The sequence below is a fragment of the Ylistrum balloti genome, unplaced genomic scaffold (assembly GCF_031769215.1).
Source record: "Ylistrum balloti isolate Yb309-2 unplaced genomic scaffold, AGI_CSIRO_Ybal_v1 Utg370228, whole genome shotgun sequence".
Lineage (NCBI taxonomy): Eukaryota > Metazoa > Mollusca > Bivalvia > Pectinida > Pectinidae > Ylistrum > Ylistrum balloti.
Window position 1 is genome coordinate 53076 of NW_026782189.1, and position 16231 is coordinate 69306.

At 35.9% G+C, this 16231-nt stretch overlaps 2 protein-coding genes across 2 annotated transcripts; both read left to right on the forward strand.

Annotated features, from left to right (window-relative positions):
* The first annotated feature begins 611 nt into the window (after positions 1–611).
* On the forward strand, positions 612–9932 carry LOC132551952 (cleavage stimulation factor subunit 2-like). Its single transcript, XM_060216096.1, has 11 exons — positions 612–678; positions 1195–1273; positions 2552–2756; positions 3072–3179; positions 3386–3505; positions 5141–5236; positions 6131–6191; positions 6761–7030; positions 7349–7551; positions 8231–8305; positions 9241–9932. The coding sequence occupies exons 1-11, from the start codon at positions 612–614 to the stop codon at positions 9358–9360; spliced, it is 1404 nt and encodes a 467-aa protein (XP_060072079.1). The 3' UTR covers positions 9361–9932.
* Positions 9933–13887: 3955 nt separating this feature from the next.
* Positions 13888–15736, forward strand: LOC132551953 (uncharacterized). Its single transcript, XM_060216097.1, has 3 exons — positions 13888–14188; positions 14315–14413; positions 15312–15736. The coding sequence occupies exons 1-3, from the start codon at positions 13888–13890 to the stop codon at positions 15734–15736; spliced, it is 825 nt and encodes a 274-aa protein (XP_060072080.1).
* Positions 15737–16231: the final 495 nt, after the last annotated feature.

Genomic DNA, 16231 nt, shown 5'->3' on the forward strand with positions numbered 1-16231 from the left:
CAAAAGGCACATTGCTTGTACGTTGGATCAACAATGCATTGTTTTAGCCGACAATCGTAATTTTAGAATCAGTTCATAGATACTCAGAAAACAGACACAAAAGAAGACATATAGCTGAGCTTCTAAGTATTTAATGAAATATTAGCTACTAAAATATCAATAACTCTACTTTCGTTTTACCGAAGATGACCATACTGTACTGAGAAAATGTAAGATCGGACATTAAAATCTGGAATTCTACATTACCTCATTAAGTATTTGCCCCATGTCATTCCAGCCATTGTGACAGTTTTAAAGATGTTGAAAAAACAGGGCAAAGTTGTCAACGCTGTGGGACGTTTATACAGCTGCAGTATCAGCACGAACGAGAAACTGGTCCGAAAATGACCTCTGCAAACGCGAGCCAGATACAGACTAAATAATCTCCAATCCAAAATGATAATATTTACAAATTCTCTTAGTTTAAAAATATTTCACATCAACAATATCTTATTCAACAGTAAAAGTACTAGTGACAAGTTTTTTTGTTAAACATCAAATACTGAAATAAAATATTTACTGTATCAAAATTAATTACCACCGCTTGAAGGCTAATGTACTAACGAAGAAAGATGGCGACACAACTGATGCCAAATCCTCCACTTACTGCTGCAGAAAGGGCCTGCCGATCAGTATTTGGTATTTAAGATTTCGTTACTTTCACCTTTTCAAATTATTGATTTTTTTATTTTTAATTTGATTGACATGAAATTGTGTCCATTATTGTTTTACATCGTATTAACTAACGAATAACATCCCCATAATTTCATAAAACCGGTCAGAGGTGCACGTGCCGACGAAAGATACTTCGGGGTATTAAGATGCAATGCATACCAGATGATGATAATATACCTTATGTACTGGTATAGATGTTTCCATTTTATGATTGCAAATTGCTGTGATATATTAATCACGGATTTTATACTACGTAAAATACAACACAAGGGCAGTAACTCTAACAGTATTCATTTTTTAATAAGAAATTCCATCTAAAAATCCTGAAGAACTTTGCTTAGTATGGTTGATTAAATAGTACTGTTCGGAGCCTGTCTCTGTAACGTCGTCGTCATCAATACAGTTGATTTCATACTGCACCAACAAAACTCATACAAAGGATTTTTTTATGGAATACCATATTGTGTTTTATCTTGGCAGTTGGAAACATTCCATATGAAGCTACAGAAGAACAGCTACGAGATATATTCACACAGGCTGGACCTGTAGTAAGCTTCAGGTATGATAAATTAAGATTTGAATTATTTGATAGATCCATCAAAATGAAGACTATATTTTCATACCAAAGATATATATACATGTATGACATATAGCAGGACAATTATTTATGGTCTACTTGCCCTGATCAAGTGCTGTGGGGAAAAAAAGTTTGATTACATTAAGAAGGGGCAAAAATGGCTAAGTTAGCAGAGCACAAATCAGATTTGAACTTCATAACTGCAGGTAAAGATACCTGGATTGCTTTCACCCAAGCAGTTAAAATGGTCGGGACAGTGCTAGCTTACTAGAGAAACATTGAGAAGACATCAGAACAAATGTTGGACTGTGAAATATTCAGTACATGCAGTTTAAGAAGTCCAGACAAACACTTCCAAAACTAAATGGCTTAATATTATAAGTTCTGTATGAAAATGCTGCTGGTATATTTACAGCAATAATAATATATTCAGTACAAGTTAAAATTGAACATATCTTCTTATTGGTGCAATAATTTGTTTGATAGGAAATTCCTAAAAAAAATGCATTTTAGTTTTACACGAAGATGTGTTCATTTAGCATGAAATAATTCTGTACCACCTGAACTGATTCAAATGGGTTATACAAAAGCAGCCCAGGTTTGTGGTTCAATACCAAACCTGGGCTATTTGTTGTCTCAAGAAGCTGAGATCACAAACTGTTTTGTGCTGTGGCAGTGTGTCCTTGGACAAGACACATCATTCCAGTTGTTCTTGGTAGCATGTGGTGGGCTTCCAACATGCTGTTACTGAGGTAGCCACCAGTTTTACTAAGTGATTCCACCAGGAGCTTTAACTGCTCATGGGGCCATAAACCATACAAATAAGTGGAAAGAGTTTAAAGCATGATATTTATGAAATATTCTAATGACATCAAGTTTGACAACAAGGTTGCATGATGTTCTATTGTAATCATCTGGTTATATTTAATTTCTACAAAGTTTTAGCAGTTTGAAAATCAAAGATACACCAAATCAACAACAATCTACTAGGTATATATGGTTCATTGAGGTTTGAATGAAGTGAATGGAAAGTGACTACAAATCTGATTGGGATTGATACCAAAACTTCAATACTTACTTCTATTTGATCATGTTGTGTGTTTTCATGAAGTTGGTCAAATTAATGTGTCTTTCAAAAGTGGAAAAAAAGGTGATGATTAGTATCATGCACTTAACAAACTTATAGGCAATGTCAGTTGAGGTATATTAGCTATGAACTCATCATACAGAAAATAAGACTTTGCTATTTTGGTATTTCAGACTTGTATACGACAGAGAAACAGGGAAGCCCAAAGGTTATGGATTTTGTGAGTACCAAGATGTTGAAACTGCGCAGAGTGCCATGCGCAACCTTAACAACTATGACTTCAATGGTCGACCACTACGTGTGGGTGTGGCTGCAGGGGAGCAGAACAGAGATGAAATGAAGGGCATGCAACAGGCCATGGGGGGCCCCCTGCTAGAGGTAACACTTTTATTTTGATACATAAATTGTGACCAAGTGTCCATGACAAGGGTATAAGATACCATCACTTTATTTTGTGTTTTTCCTGCAAAGACCCAACTATAGTCAATTTTATAGTAATCTTTATAGAGTTGTCGAAAATTATTTATGTAAGTGGTGATTCATACCAGGTACACTTCTCTGACTTCTATAAAAATTGATGTTACTAATAAAGATACCTACAAACAAACAAAACAGGGAATTATTTGTTGAGAAAATTAACAGGTGGCATTATGTAAGCCTTTTTAATCATAATTATTTCACCTGTGTTGACAGAGTCCATTTGGAGACCCAACAGAGCCAGAAAAAGCCCCAGAAGCTATTTCCAAGGCTGTAGCCAGTTTACCACCAGAACAGATGTTTGAGCTGATGAAACAGATGAAGGTATCAAGAATGCTTATTCTAAATTTGCCCTTGATGTTCATGTGAATTAGTTTTTAAAAAGACACCTTACTTTACATGTCTAATAATTACAATCAGAACTTCTCTGGAGGATATTGGAGATAAACATGCTGTGACACCTGTTGTTTACTTTTGTAGAGGATGTTGGAAAGATAAATTGAATAACATGAAATTTTGATCTGTTGCAGATGTGTATCCAAAACAACCCAACAGAGGCTAGAAATCTACTTTTACAAAACCCTCAGTTGGCCTATGCTCTCCTACAGGCACAGATTGTAATGAAAATTGTTGATCCCCAGGTTGCCATGGTAATGATACATTTGTTCACCCAGTCTAATTTGCCAAGGTTATTCCAGAAAATGATCTACTTTTTTACTTCAGAACTCCAAAATAAATCACTTTTGATACTATTCATGATCTTGCTTTCTGCCGAAACTAAGTAAATTATCAATTTAAATAAAATGATATGGGTGGCATCCATATACAAATCTTGATGTACTGGTGTGGAATAGATGTTTTACTGAAATAGCCCTTACTTACTAGCTTTTTTTCTATCTGGTGCTATGGTCAGATTTGTTATCTGGATCTACACATATCTCTACAACAAATCATGTATATCCTGATGTTATTGCACAGAGACTGTCTTGAATTACTTTTGCTGTCGTTCATCATCTGTCATTGTGTGCCGTTTGCCAGTTGCCATCTGTAAAATTTTCGTTTAAAACACTACTCCTGTTTAACACCTCGGTAGATTTCAACCAAATTTGGTCTGAAGCAGCAGTGGGGATGTGGGATCATTTCTTAAATTCAGAAATTTTATTAGATCTCAAGGGACTTGGGGGCGGGACCCTGAAAGGGGAAATTAGAAAATATTTTGCTTCAGAATGCTACTTCTTCTTATTGCAAGGGTAGATTTAAACCAAATTTGGTGTGATACAATAGTGCAGATGGGTTATCATTTTTTAAATTCAGAAAGTTGATTCAACGCTTAGGGACTTGGGGGCAAAGCCCCAAATGGGAAAGTTAGTCAATATTTTGCTTCAAAATACTACTCTTACTTAATCTTTGAATGGATTTCAACCGGATTTGGTCTGAAACATCATTGAGAGTTGGGAATCATTTCTTAAATTCAGAAAGTTGATTTGACCCCAAGGGACCAAATGGGAAAGTTATTCAATAATTTTCTTCAAAACGCTACTCTTCCTTAAGGCATGATGTGGTACAAAACGTCATTGTGACTGGAGAATCATTTCTTAAATTCAGAAAGTTGATTCGATTCCTAGGGACTTCAGGGCAGCACTCCAAAAGAGGAAGTTGAACAATATTTTGCTTCAAAATGCTATTCCTTCTTAATGCTTTAGAAGATTTCAACCAAATTTGACCTGAAACATTATCAAGGAGTGGCAATGATATCAAATATGCATGAAGTGACCCTGAGGTTTTTCTGACCAAATCTTATTTTTATAATCTTCTAGAGCAAATAGGTTGAACTTTTTCTCATGTTTCATTCACACCAATTAGAAAAATATTTGGAGTTTGATTTTTTTGTAAATAAAAGAAAGAGGTAATTTGTTATTATTTTTCATTCTTATTAAATCTTCAACATGGTAACCACTGTAGTTATTTTGTAACATGATTGTGCAAATATTTTTTATGAACAGAACCTACGATTTATGAGTTTTTGATACTTTGTATGTTCAAAATTTGAATTCATCAGATTTGACAGACCACCATCAGTGAATTCTTTGGTTTGTCCATCCATTTATCGATTTTCAGATGACTGTTAAGGGCCATGGCCCTCTTGTGTAGAATGTTTTATTCCTTATATATGTTTTGCTTGAATTTGATCATTTCTTTATATATTTATTTTTAGATATTTCTTGTTCATTGTTAAAAAGTCACAAATATCAATTTCATTGCATTTTTGTCTTTTGTTATCACAGGCTATGTTACACAGAGACACTAACCAGATTCCACCATCGAGTGTACCTTCTTCACAGCCTGTTAGCTTACCACCTCAGCTTAGAATGCCCAACACAGTTAGTATATTACTGCTAATGTATCAGAACTGTGACACTAGCTGTGGACTCTTCAGTACACTGTCATGGGCAGCCTGATAATTGGATACTGTCCTTACTAGTGATGACTATCAAAAAAATAAACTTAACTTTTGCTATAATTTTGAAGAAAGTTATTCCAACAAATTGACTCTCATTGTCTTGGATAGAAGTGTAGAGGGGTCTTGTTATTTGAGAGGAAACAGTAGCTTCCAGGGGAAAACCATGTGACCTGGCAGCTACCTATAGCAGTGTACTGATAGTATACTGCTGCTATGTCACCAGTTGAAGGCCCTAATGACCTTTTATGTGTTGACGGCAGTTAAGAATGAAATAATAATAATAACTGTTATGATATTCACTCAGTTTTTAGACTTTGGACATAGACTATCTGTACGCTGTCATGAACAGGTCAGTTACAATATACTGATAGCAGACTGCTGTTGATTTTGTACTGATAGGGTACTCCAAGGGAAGATACAGTTTACTGTCAGTACACTCTCATGGACAGTATACCATCAGTACACTGTTATCTGCAGTATATCAGTATACTGTCAGTACAATGTCACTGTTATTACATACCAAACAGTATATGAGGATTGAGACATAAGTCATTGTCTGTAAACTAGGAGTATTACTGTCAATTCAGAATGAATCAGTATGCTTTCAGTGTAGTTGGTTGTTCTTACATTGTCTGTACTGACACCTCATATATGGTCATATATCATCACTGTCAATGCATATAGCACTTAGGCTGCAAAGCCTATTGTATCTGAAGAAAGTCTAGTTATAGTTTCTGTTACATCAGGGATATTCAGAGATAGTTTATAGTCCATGGCTATGTTGCCGACATCTGATTAATTTTTATCATTTCAGTCGGTGCCCCAGGGACCACCAAACTCCATGGGAGGACCAATGGGCATCAACATGGCTTCAGGTAGGTCTTTCTTCCTAGATGGAAGTAAAAGTACACACATACCTGATGTATGTACTATTAAATTACACTATTGGTTGTATAAGGTTTTATAAGTATGTATTTGTCTTAATTTTCTGTCCATCCTTTTGTGCATCTACATGTATGGGGTAAGAAAGCACTTTATAGTGACATTATCACCAATAGTTATTTTTTCCTGGTCCTCTCTTGACCTATATTAACAATAGCCCACCACCCATATTTACTCTTTTAAAGTGTCTTCTTTCCTGTACACGCACACATATTACATACACCCATCCCCTTCATATGCAAATGCCATCAATTTCACTCTCATACAGCAATGTGTCATCAAACAAGGTTGTCAAATGTATGTGGGTTCGATTCAACAAATGTTAAGGTCACTTACTGAAGATAAAATTTCACAGTAATCGCTAGCATCAGTATTTATTTAGATTTAGTCGAAAATTTCTCATTTGATGCCATCTTCAATAATGTTTAATATTGGAGAGTTTTACACTTGAGCTTTTAATTGGTGTCCTTTGAATGAAATGAATTTTGTATTTTCATTTAAGGTCCACATGGACCAGGCGGTCCAGGCCCTCATGGTCCTGGAGGCCCCAGCTCCCATGGCCCAGGGGGACCAGGTCCACATGGTCCAGGAGGTCCAGGTCCACATCCAGGGGGTCCACATGGGCCAGGAGGCCCTGGACCACGTGGCCCTGGGGTCCCTGGCACTCGTGGTCCTGGAGGCCCAGGTCCTCATGGCCCAGGAGGGCCAGGACCAGGGGGACCAAGAATGGGTGGGCCAGAAATGATGGGCAGACAACAGGGACCTTTGATGGGTAAGTGTGAAGCTTAGTACTTTTTAATTGAAGGTCTTTTTCATGGACATGTTTTATCTATTTACATCATTTTGTCACTTAATGTTAGATATTTTAAAAAGTGCTGTGTAGCTGATCAGAAATTATTAGTTATAGATCATATAATAAAAACAAAGTCAAAGGTATTGTCTTAATGAAAAATCTGCAGTCTACCTTACTGCATCAAACTTACATAAGTACTACATGGTGACATTGTGTAAATGTGAAGAACCAAGAACCTATCTTAGCCAGAAGTTGATCATTTGATTACATATAGAAGATGCCTCTCATATCATACAGGTCCAGGTGGTCCTCAGCCCAACATCGGAGGGCCTCAGTCTAACATGGGAGGACCTCCAATGCGGGCAGACATGGGAGGTCCTCCTCAGTCTCGTGCTGAACAGAGAGACCCCAGGATGGGAGATGGGCGTGGTATGCCTCAAAGATCTGTTCCCCAGGGAGGAGCCCCAGCTGGTATTCCTGGACTGCCAAATCTTTCATTGGTAAATGACACAGTCATTGTGGTCAAATATTGTACACAAACATTAGGCAAAATAGAGTGATTTTATCAACATCACACTCATCATTGGATATGTAGGATGTATATCGCTGTTGGCCCAGGAGCAGATACTGTAGTACATTGAACTTCACTTACAAATTCCTATCAGTCCACAACAGAAGAATGAGTCCTTTTGTAAAAAGTATTTGATTTAGAATTCATAGGAAGAGTCATGCCATCACTCAAAATGAACCCTATAAGGAATGAAAACATCAACAAGGAAAAGTGTACCCCCTTAGGGAGAAGTGGGGTGGGGGGAGGCAGGAGGGGGGCAAAGGTGAACTGTCAAAATTTGACAGAGTTTGGTTTTGTTTTTGGACAAGTTCTTATTGATTAATGCGTAGTATCAGTGAGGAAAATTGTATTTATTGTGGTGCATTAGAAATTATAAAAAACTTAGATTTGATATTTTCTTTAACCGGACAGGTTGCTTAATAGTAAAATGTTATAATCTATAAACATGGTTTTACACAGCAAAACCTAGTCTCTCATATTTTTTCTTAGGTCTTTCATTATTCTTTTGTTAAGCTATAATTTACTGTACGTGTTTATGAAGCAATGGATGTTCGACTTTATAATTAATACCAGTTTGTGATTTCTGGTTTAACTTCACTCCTTAACAGGGTGGCCTACAGTTACCAGGAGGTATGCCAAATATGTCCGCAGGAGCCTCAATCTCAGCACAAGATCAAGAAAAGGTAAATCTAAGCCATTTTTTTAATGTTTCCTCTCTCCCAATCAAGACATTATAGATTCATACTAAATCTACAGAGAGTAGAAGAGGACCCGGAATCAAGCGCTTGGGGAATAAATTGCCCTTAACACTGAAATAAATGATAGATTTACCAAACATCATAGCAGTATATAATGTAAACGTATATTCAGGATAAACAGCTCCTTAGGTAAATTGTCATGCATTAGTAACAGCTATGAAGTTATTAAAATCATTATTTAAGAGTCATGTTATAATATTTGCAGTGATTCATTTGATGATTTTGCTACATTTGCAAAATTCCATGAAAGATATTGGTTCACATTAATGTATTCTGCTCCAAAAAATAAACCTCTACAAATAAAATCTGTTGTTTTGAAACAAATTTATCGCTATGTCAATGTTGTGAAAGGCTATATAGTTGATTAAAGAAATAACTATGTAAGTAAGGAAGTGCCAGGTATTAGAATGTCAATTGTACAAGATTTCAAAGGTTGACAAACATGACACAAATTTGCTGACAAAAACTGTGTAAAATCAAATATGAAAGTTTTTGATGACCTCTTACATTGAGAATTAATAGGAACTTATTAGGCAACAAAAGGAGTCACAGTTTAACCTGAAAAGAAACCGTGATATTGAATCATTGTCATTATGGCATCAGTAATACAAAGATGGTTTCTCGTTAACATGTCATTATGGTTAACAATTAAACAAAAATCTCCATCCCTGCATAACTTAAGCATGATATGATCATTAATCTTCTGCCCATACAGACTGTGTTTCATCTGGTTACATTTCAATACTTTAATACTAGGTTTATTTGTCATTTTTGTCCTACAGTGGCTTTGAATAGATGTTACACATGTTAGTCAGAGAGATATATGCGTGTATGTAATGTTGAGTTATGTTGTGTTTCAGGCTGCTTTGATCATGCAAGTGTTACAGCTAACAGACCAACAGATAGCCATGTTACCCCCAGACCAGCGCCAGAGTATTCTCATCCTAAAGGACCAGATAGCCAAGAGTGCAAACCCGTAGATACTGTCATTATTTTCTTACACTGACCATTTGGTGTTTAAAGCAGGCATGGTGCACTATTAGGTAGACAAGCTATGAACTCTCTGAAATTTAGAGTATAGCATGAAATATCATTATTGTGCATTCCAAACTGAAGTACGTTACTTTTATATGAAATAGAACTGAATAGCTGTTTGCTCAAAGTAATCAGAGTCCAGCAGTATGAATAATGTACTCGTGTTTAGGAGTATGTATGTCACCTGGCATGGTAATAATGCTGTTAATGTTTGATCTCTTGAAAATCTTGGATTTTTACAATTCATTAAATGTCTAAAATTATCATAATATTTGGAAGCATAAGTGACAGAAGCACTTGAGGAAATTAGTGCATTGATGTTTTTATCATTCATTTTTAGAATTGGTTTTGAAAAATGAACACAAATAGTTATCAAATGTAAACAGTATTTTGAAGAGACTTTGATATTTTCAGAATCCGCCATCTTACCAATGTGTGCCATGCAATTCATATCTTTCATGTTGTTATACTGTTACATATTGGTGTCAGAATTTCATATAAAAAATTGGTCAATTTTGATATGTGTATGATTTGTTTATTTTGGCATCCAAGTCATGACACGATAAAGATATCCTGGTTACAGTACATAATTGGTATGATAGCATTATTAGCTTTTTAGCCAACCATCATCAGATGATGATCTATTCAAATCGTCCAAAGTCCTGCGGACTGTCATCAATCTGATAACAGTTTTTGTTATCGTTATTTATTGAGAAAAACGGCATTGATCTCTCTCAAATTTCATATGTAGGCTACCCTTGGTCCCTTGTGCCTGTTTGATTATGGGACTGATCAGAAAGATTCCCCATGCCAAGTAAAGTTTTTTATTGCTATTTTATGAGAAGTACTCCATGGATCTCTCTCAAATTTCATATGTAGATGTCCCTTTGTTCCTAGTTGTGCCCATTTCATTTTGGGACTAACCAGAAAAACAAAGTTGCTGACAGGTGGCCATCTTGGATTTACACTTTGAAAGTTTGTTATCGCTATTCTAGAGAATTACTGCATAAATCTTTTTCAGATTTCAAGTGTCTCTGGGCACTCCCATTTGATTTTGAGTCTGATCAGAAAAACAAAATGGCTGACAGGTGAATATCTTGTATTTTGACTTTAAAAGTTTGTTATCCCTATTTCTTGGTAACTACAGCATACATCTATTTTAAAATTCATGAATATTGTTCCCTCTTTTCCTAGTTGTGCCTGTTTGTTTCTGAAAAAGAAAAGGGCCAACAAATGACCATCTTTGATTTTGACTTTGAAAGTCTTATTTTTTCTTGAAAAACTATGACGTAGATGTTTCTCAAATTTCATGTATAGGTTCCTCTTGGTTCCTAGTTATGCCGGTTTGATTATGAGACTGATCAGAAAAACAAAATGGCCGACATGCAGCCATCTTGGATTTTGCGTATCAAAGATTGTTATCCCTCTTTCTAAAGAAGTTCTTAACGGATCTCTCAAATTACATATGTAAGTTCCCTTCGGTCTAGTTGTGCCCGTTTTGAATTTGGGACTGATAAGAAGAAAGAAAATGGCTTCCAGGCGACCATCTTGGATTTAGCAGTTAAAGATTATCATCGCTATTTCTCCAAAGAAATGTTCAAATATTTTATCATTATGAGCAAAAACAAAGAAGCGAAAAACGCCAAGATCCCTCTGGGATCTCTTGTTAGTTGATCTGACCAAAGCTCTCAGGAAAACATACAGTTATCATGTTTCGTTACAAAATTCTTCACAAGTTCCACTTGTGGGATTGTGGCAATAGAAAAGAACATTCAGAAATTGAGTTTAGTCAATTTAGCTTTCAACCATGGTACTGAAGAAAGAACATGAGTATTGGGAATATTTTTCATATTAAAAATTAGAAAATTACATCAGGATTGGTAAAATATGCAGGTGAGAATCGGACTGTGTGCCTCCTATTTTGCTAAAATTTGGTTGAATTGACAAGTCCTACATAAATAGGAGATCTTTGATAAACAGGTTTTAACACCTAATGTATGAATTGAAGACTGGTGTAGATGCTTCATTATCTATGTGATGGTAAGTGGATGGTAATGCTGATGTGACTAAGTAGATTTATAGGTCACCGGAGATAAAGTCTGCGATAGCCTTTTGTCCAGTGTTGTGCAGTGCGAGTCATCCCTCATTAGCAGTTGACATTTACTTCTTTCTGGAAATTTCAATGTTATTTTGCATGGGGACAAATTGACCCAGATTGCTAAAATCTTCACAACACACCAAGAAATTATGGTAAAATCAAATTCTCTCCTTTGAATGAAAGGGTCTTTTTGCCAAAAGTTAAAATTTCATGTCTTCAAGGTCAAACATTTCGCATGATTGGGAATAAGAATGTGTACAGTTAACAATAGTTTATACAGGCAAGATATATTTTGAGTACATTTTCTTTCAATTTAAACTTGGTTAGAATTCTTACCATGGGACGAATGTTCATGCTGTTCATAGTGTGTAACTTGGTGACCATTTAGTTTCTTGGGGCACCTTATCTTGTTCAGAGGGCAATACCCTTTCTCATGATCTTCCCTAGTCATATCGATCAATTCTTTCTCTTTCCACGAGTTTCGTTGGTTAGACCAATCTTGATGATAACTGGTTCTGTAGCCAGACCGGGACCAAAACCTAAGTGTACATCCAAATCAATTTGCGTTTTAAACAGATGACATTTATTGTTTAGCTTGTTGTCAGTCTGAAGTGATTGGGGATGTTAAATCTCAAAACCCTAACAACAGGTTAACTAAAATTTCAATATATATATAAAGATATCTAAAAATTCTTAACAAGGCAATGTATATTAATAAACTGCCAAACCTACTCTGAAATTACAGAATAGTGTAATGATAAACTCGAAAACATGAAAACTTGACAATCAAAACTGGTAATCTTATGATCAAACTACAATTCACAAGAACAGTGAATTGGAACTGAACAACATAACAACAAAAAAAAATAATTAAGATAACAATATCGGAACGTGATACGTAAAATTTCAAAGCCTATCGAGATGAAAATAACTGCAACCTTTAAAACTATAGAATCTGAAAAAATCGAAAAAAAATCATAGAACTCGGAAGCTTTGTAATGTGACAATCAGAACAAATCCGTAAGAATAGGCGATCATTTTTATTGAGAGGATTTAATGTTTGCGCCACAGCCGGGGTCTTATAAGTGAAAAATAAAGCACAGAAAGATAGAAAAGAAAAGAAACTCAATTGTTGCGTGGATATAACATCTAGTGTAGTCTGTTCAAACAAGACATGAGAGATGACTGTTCTTGGGTGCTCCTATATCAGATAAACTATCCTCAATAAGAAATTGGTGCCCCACAATCTGTCGTCTTTTATGGCCATTTTCTACATGGCTTAAGAATAGGTGAGGAACTAAAATATTAAAACATCTCACAACCTGACAATCAAAGCCCAAGAACAGGACACGTATATACATGTAAATTCCCTTAAGAACACCTGTAAACTAAAAATATAAAACCAAAATGAGATTTTATACCCTCAAGTGCAATCAAAAATACCACAGCTTACCAACAGGAAATGTATCTATTTGTAAACTCCAAAACGTAAAATTATAAAAACCGATTTTTTTTAACTCTCAAAACATAATAAAGCAAATGCATATTACAATCCCATGAAGGAGAATAACATGACAACGGCAGATTCCGGAAGTTACGTTAACAACCTCGGTAAGATGATGTATTTTCGAAATTAACAAGAATAAAGGATATATGTACTGGGGGTTGTAATTTCTAGCTAGACAGAGTTCTTTATCTATCTGTACATGTCTCGCCACACAAAAGATATCAATTAAACAACTTAAATGTTCACATCCATATGAGCACAATTAATTTAATGTGTTAATTTATTATAATGGTGGACTATTCAAATCGTCCTACGTCCGTGGTCCGTTGTCATGACGTCCATAAGTTATTCTTGTGACCGCTATTTCTTGAAAGATATGAATCTTTCTCAGATTTCATATGAAGATTCCATTTGGTCTCTAGTTTTGTCTTCTTTTTTTTTAATTTTAGTAGTGATTTAAAAACAATGGCAGACCGATCAGTTGATGCATTTCTGAGTAAAAATGAAATGTTGATGTATTTCTAATTACCGAGTATAAAAGATAATGATGTTGATGCGTTGTGAATTTACCTGTTTCCAAGACCTATTGATGCGTTGTCAATCAACAAAGTTCAAAAGGCCCATTGATGAGTAGTATACAGACCTGTTTTATTTGCTATATTGTCGATCCAAGTTAACATTTTACAACTTGTATGTGACCGTCTAAAACATTAAAGATTATTACTCCTAAGTATGGCATTAAGTATGCTATACTTCGTCTCTCTGCTGTTGTCTTGGACGATTGACATAAGAATAAAGAGACACACTTAGATAAAGTCCCAAAGATAAGAGATGATCTTTGTGTGATCTGATTAGAAATAAGTCAATATGGAGTTGACGACACTAACTTTTGTATTGCTGTCCGTACATGTGGCTTGTAACCTTGCTGTTTCGCAAAATGATAATTCTGTCGAACTGCGACTTAATGAGATGGAGAGGAACTTTTTCTCGGCAATAGAATATCTGAAATCCGAGCTGAGAGACACCAAGGGCAAACTACAACACGTCCAATCTGAGCTTAGTTCGGCCAAGTCATCATTGAGGGATATACACTTAGAGTTGTCAGATACTCGGGCCGATCTACAGACGACTCGCGTTGGACTACAAAAGACACAGTCGGAATTACAGCTGACTCGGACAGAACTGCTCGCCAAAAAATCAGAACTTCTTCGGATGAATCTTATGACTGATGTACGTGAAAGCAATGAAAGTGAAAAACAACTCCCTGGTTCCAAGATAGAAATTAGTGGTGAAAATTATAGAAACGATCAGCCACTTAATTCTTCTGAACCAAACGCCCTGGCACCAGAACCACAGACTCGCCGCGAAATAAATCGGCTTTTGTCGACACGAAGTAAGTCTTTATTTTCGGGACATCTTGGACCTTATAAGTTGTAGTGTATAGAGACGTCATGGCGTTGTATTGTAGTAAGACCTGCTGAAATTATTAATTTAATTGACATGTAGATATCACAGGTTTACGATGTGTCGTATTTTTGCATTTTATATTCAATGTTGTCTCCTGAAGACAGATGATACAGAGATTATACAGAATGTTTCCTATAGCTTTCGTATCTGGCGTACAAGACATGTTAAATAGAGATGCAGTACGATACGGAGGGAATGTTCGACCCTGCAGCGCAAGGAAAAACTCGTGGACATAGTAAAAAGTTATTTTAAAAACATTGTCATTTGAATGTCAGAAAACATTATTTTACTCAAAGACTAATTGATACTTGGAATAGTCTCCCTCAATGGGTAATTTCATCACTTAACGTTCATGATTTTGAAAAACGCCTAGACGATTTCTGGAAAGATCTTGAACTGAAGTACGATCATACAGCGTCTTATATCTAGTATAATATTATGTTTATATTAATAATACATTGTATTGCAGAGGCAGAAATGCCTGCGTTCACTATTATCCTATTAAAATACCTGAAGTTATATAAACTTATAGCTTCACCAAATGTGAAGTTTGGTTTTGATCAGTCCAAGGAAACTCGAATTATATTCTGGAAATTGGTCATCAGAACCATTTTACTATTCATAGTAACAGTGACATAGTCGTTTTGACACCAAAATCTATCCCAAACTAGCAATTCCGATAAGTTTGTAAAAATAATTGTGAATTGTCGATATACTTTTCCAATCTTAGATAGGGAGGATAACAAATAAATATTGGACCAATAATCAGAGCCATTCGGACTACATCTGTTTATACATTGTAATGTATGCTTTTAATTATTCAGGTCGCCGAGTAACTAGCAAACAAGAGAAAGCATTCTCTGCTCAAGCGACCGGTCATTCCGTATCGCTGGTAACACATCAGACAGTCATGTTCCCACATGTCGTCCTCAACGAAGGTGCGGTATACGACAATTTGACGGGTGTTTTCACCTGTCCCGAGCCCGGGGTATATTACTTCTCTGTCACCATAATGGCATTTCGAGACGACGAGGTCGAAACAGAACTAGTAGTGAATGGTTACCAAATGATGATTAACTACGCCGGCGGATATCAGCGACATGACCAAACCACCAACTCAGTAGTGGTTCGTCTCAACACTGGAGACCGGGTTTGGGTTCGAATACTTCAAAACCCAGCCGTGAATACGGATGGTGCTATACGCATTTATGGATATGCATGGTCAACCTTCAGTGGCTTTATGTTATAACAATTGTTAAAATCCCATTGATAACTGCACTCTTTCAGTCACACAATTAAAGATTATATATCACAATGGTTTGTGCTGATATGATTTAGTGACACCGTGCGTTAAATCCTTTGGGACCTACCCTACTTCATGAGACACACTATTGCCCTTCCCTAGGGTACACATTTGTTACATTGATACTGATGATTTATTGGACTTGTGCAAAGTAACGGGCATTCGGCTTTTTTTCTCTCGAAAGTTGGTCATTCTAACATACTGTGTACGCCGGTTACATCTAATATTCAACGTTTATGCAGATATAAATCTGGTTACTGTTTATAAGTAGTTTTATAAGAGGGGTTATGAAAAATAGTATCTAAATTGATATTTTTTCAATTCAATTGAAGATTAAACATGATGCATACGTGTCTAAGGTACCATATAATGAATATCATGTTCACATGACCCAGCCACTTAAGTCGTGATTAGAACACCAGCCATCACCTGTTCCATCGG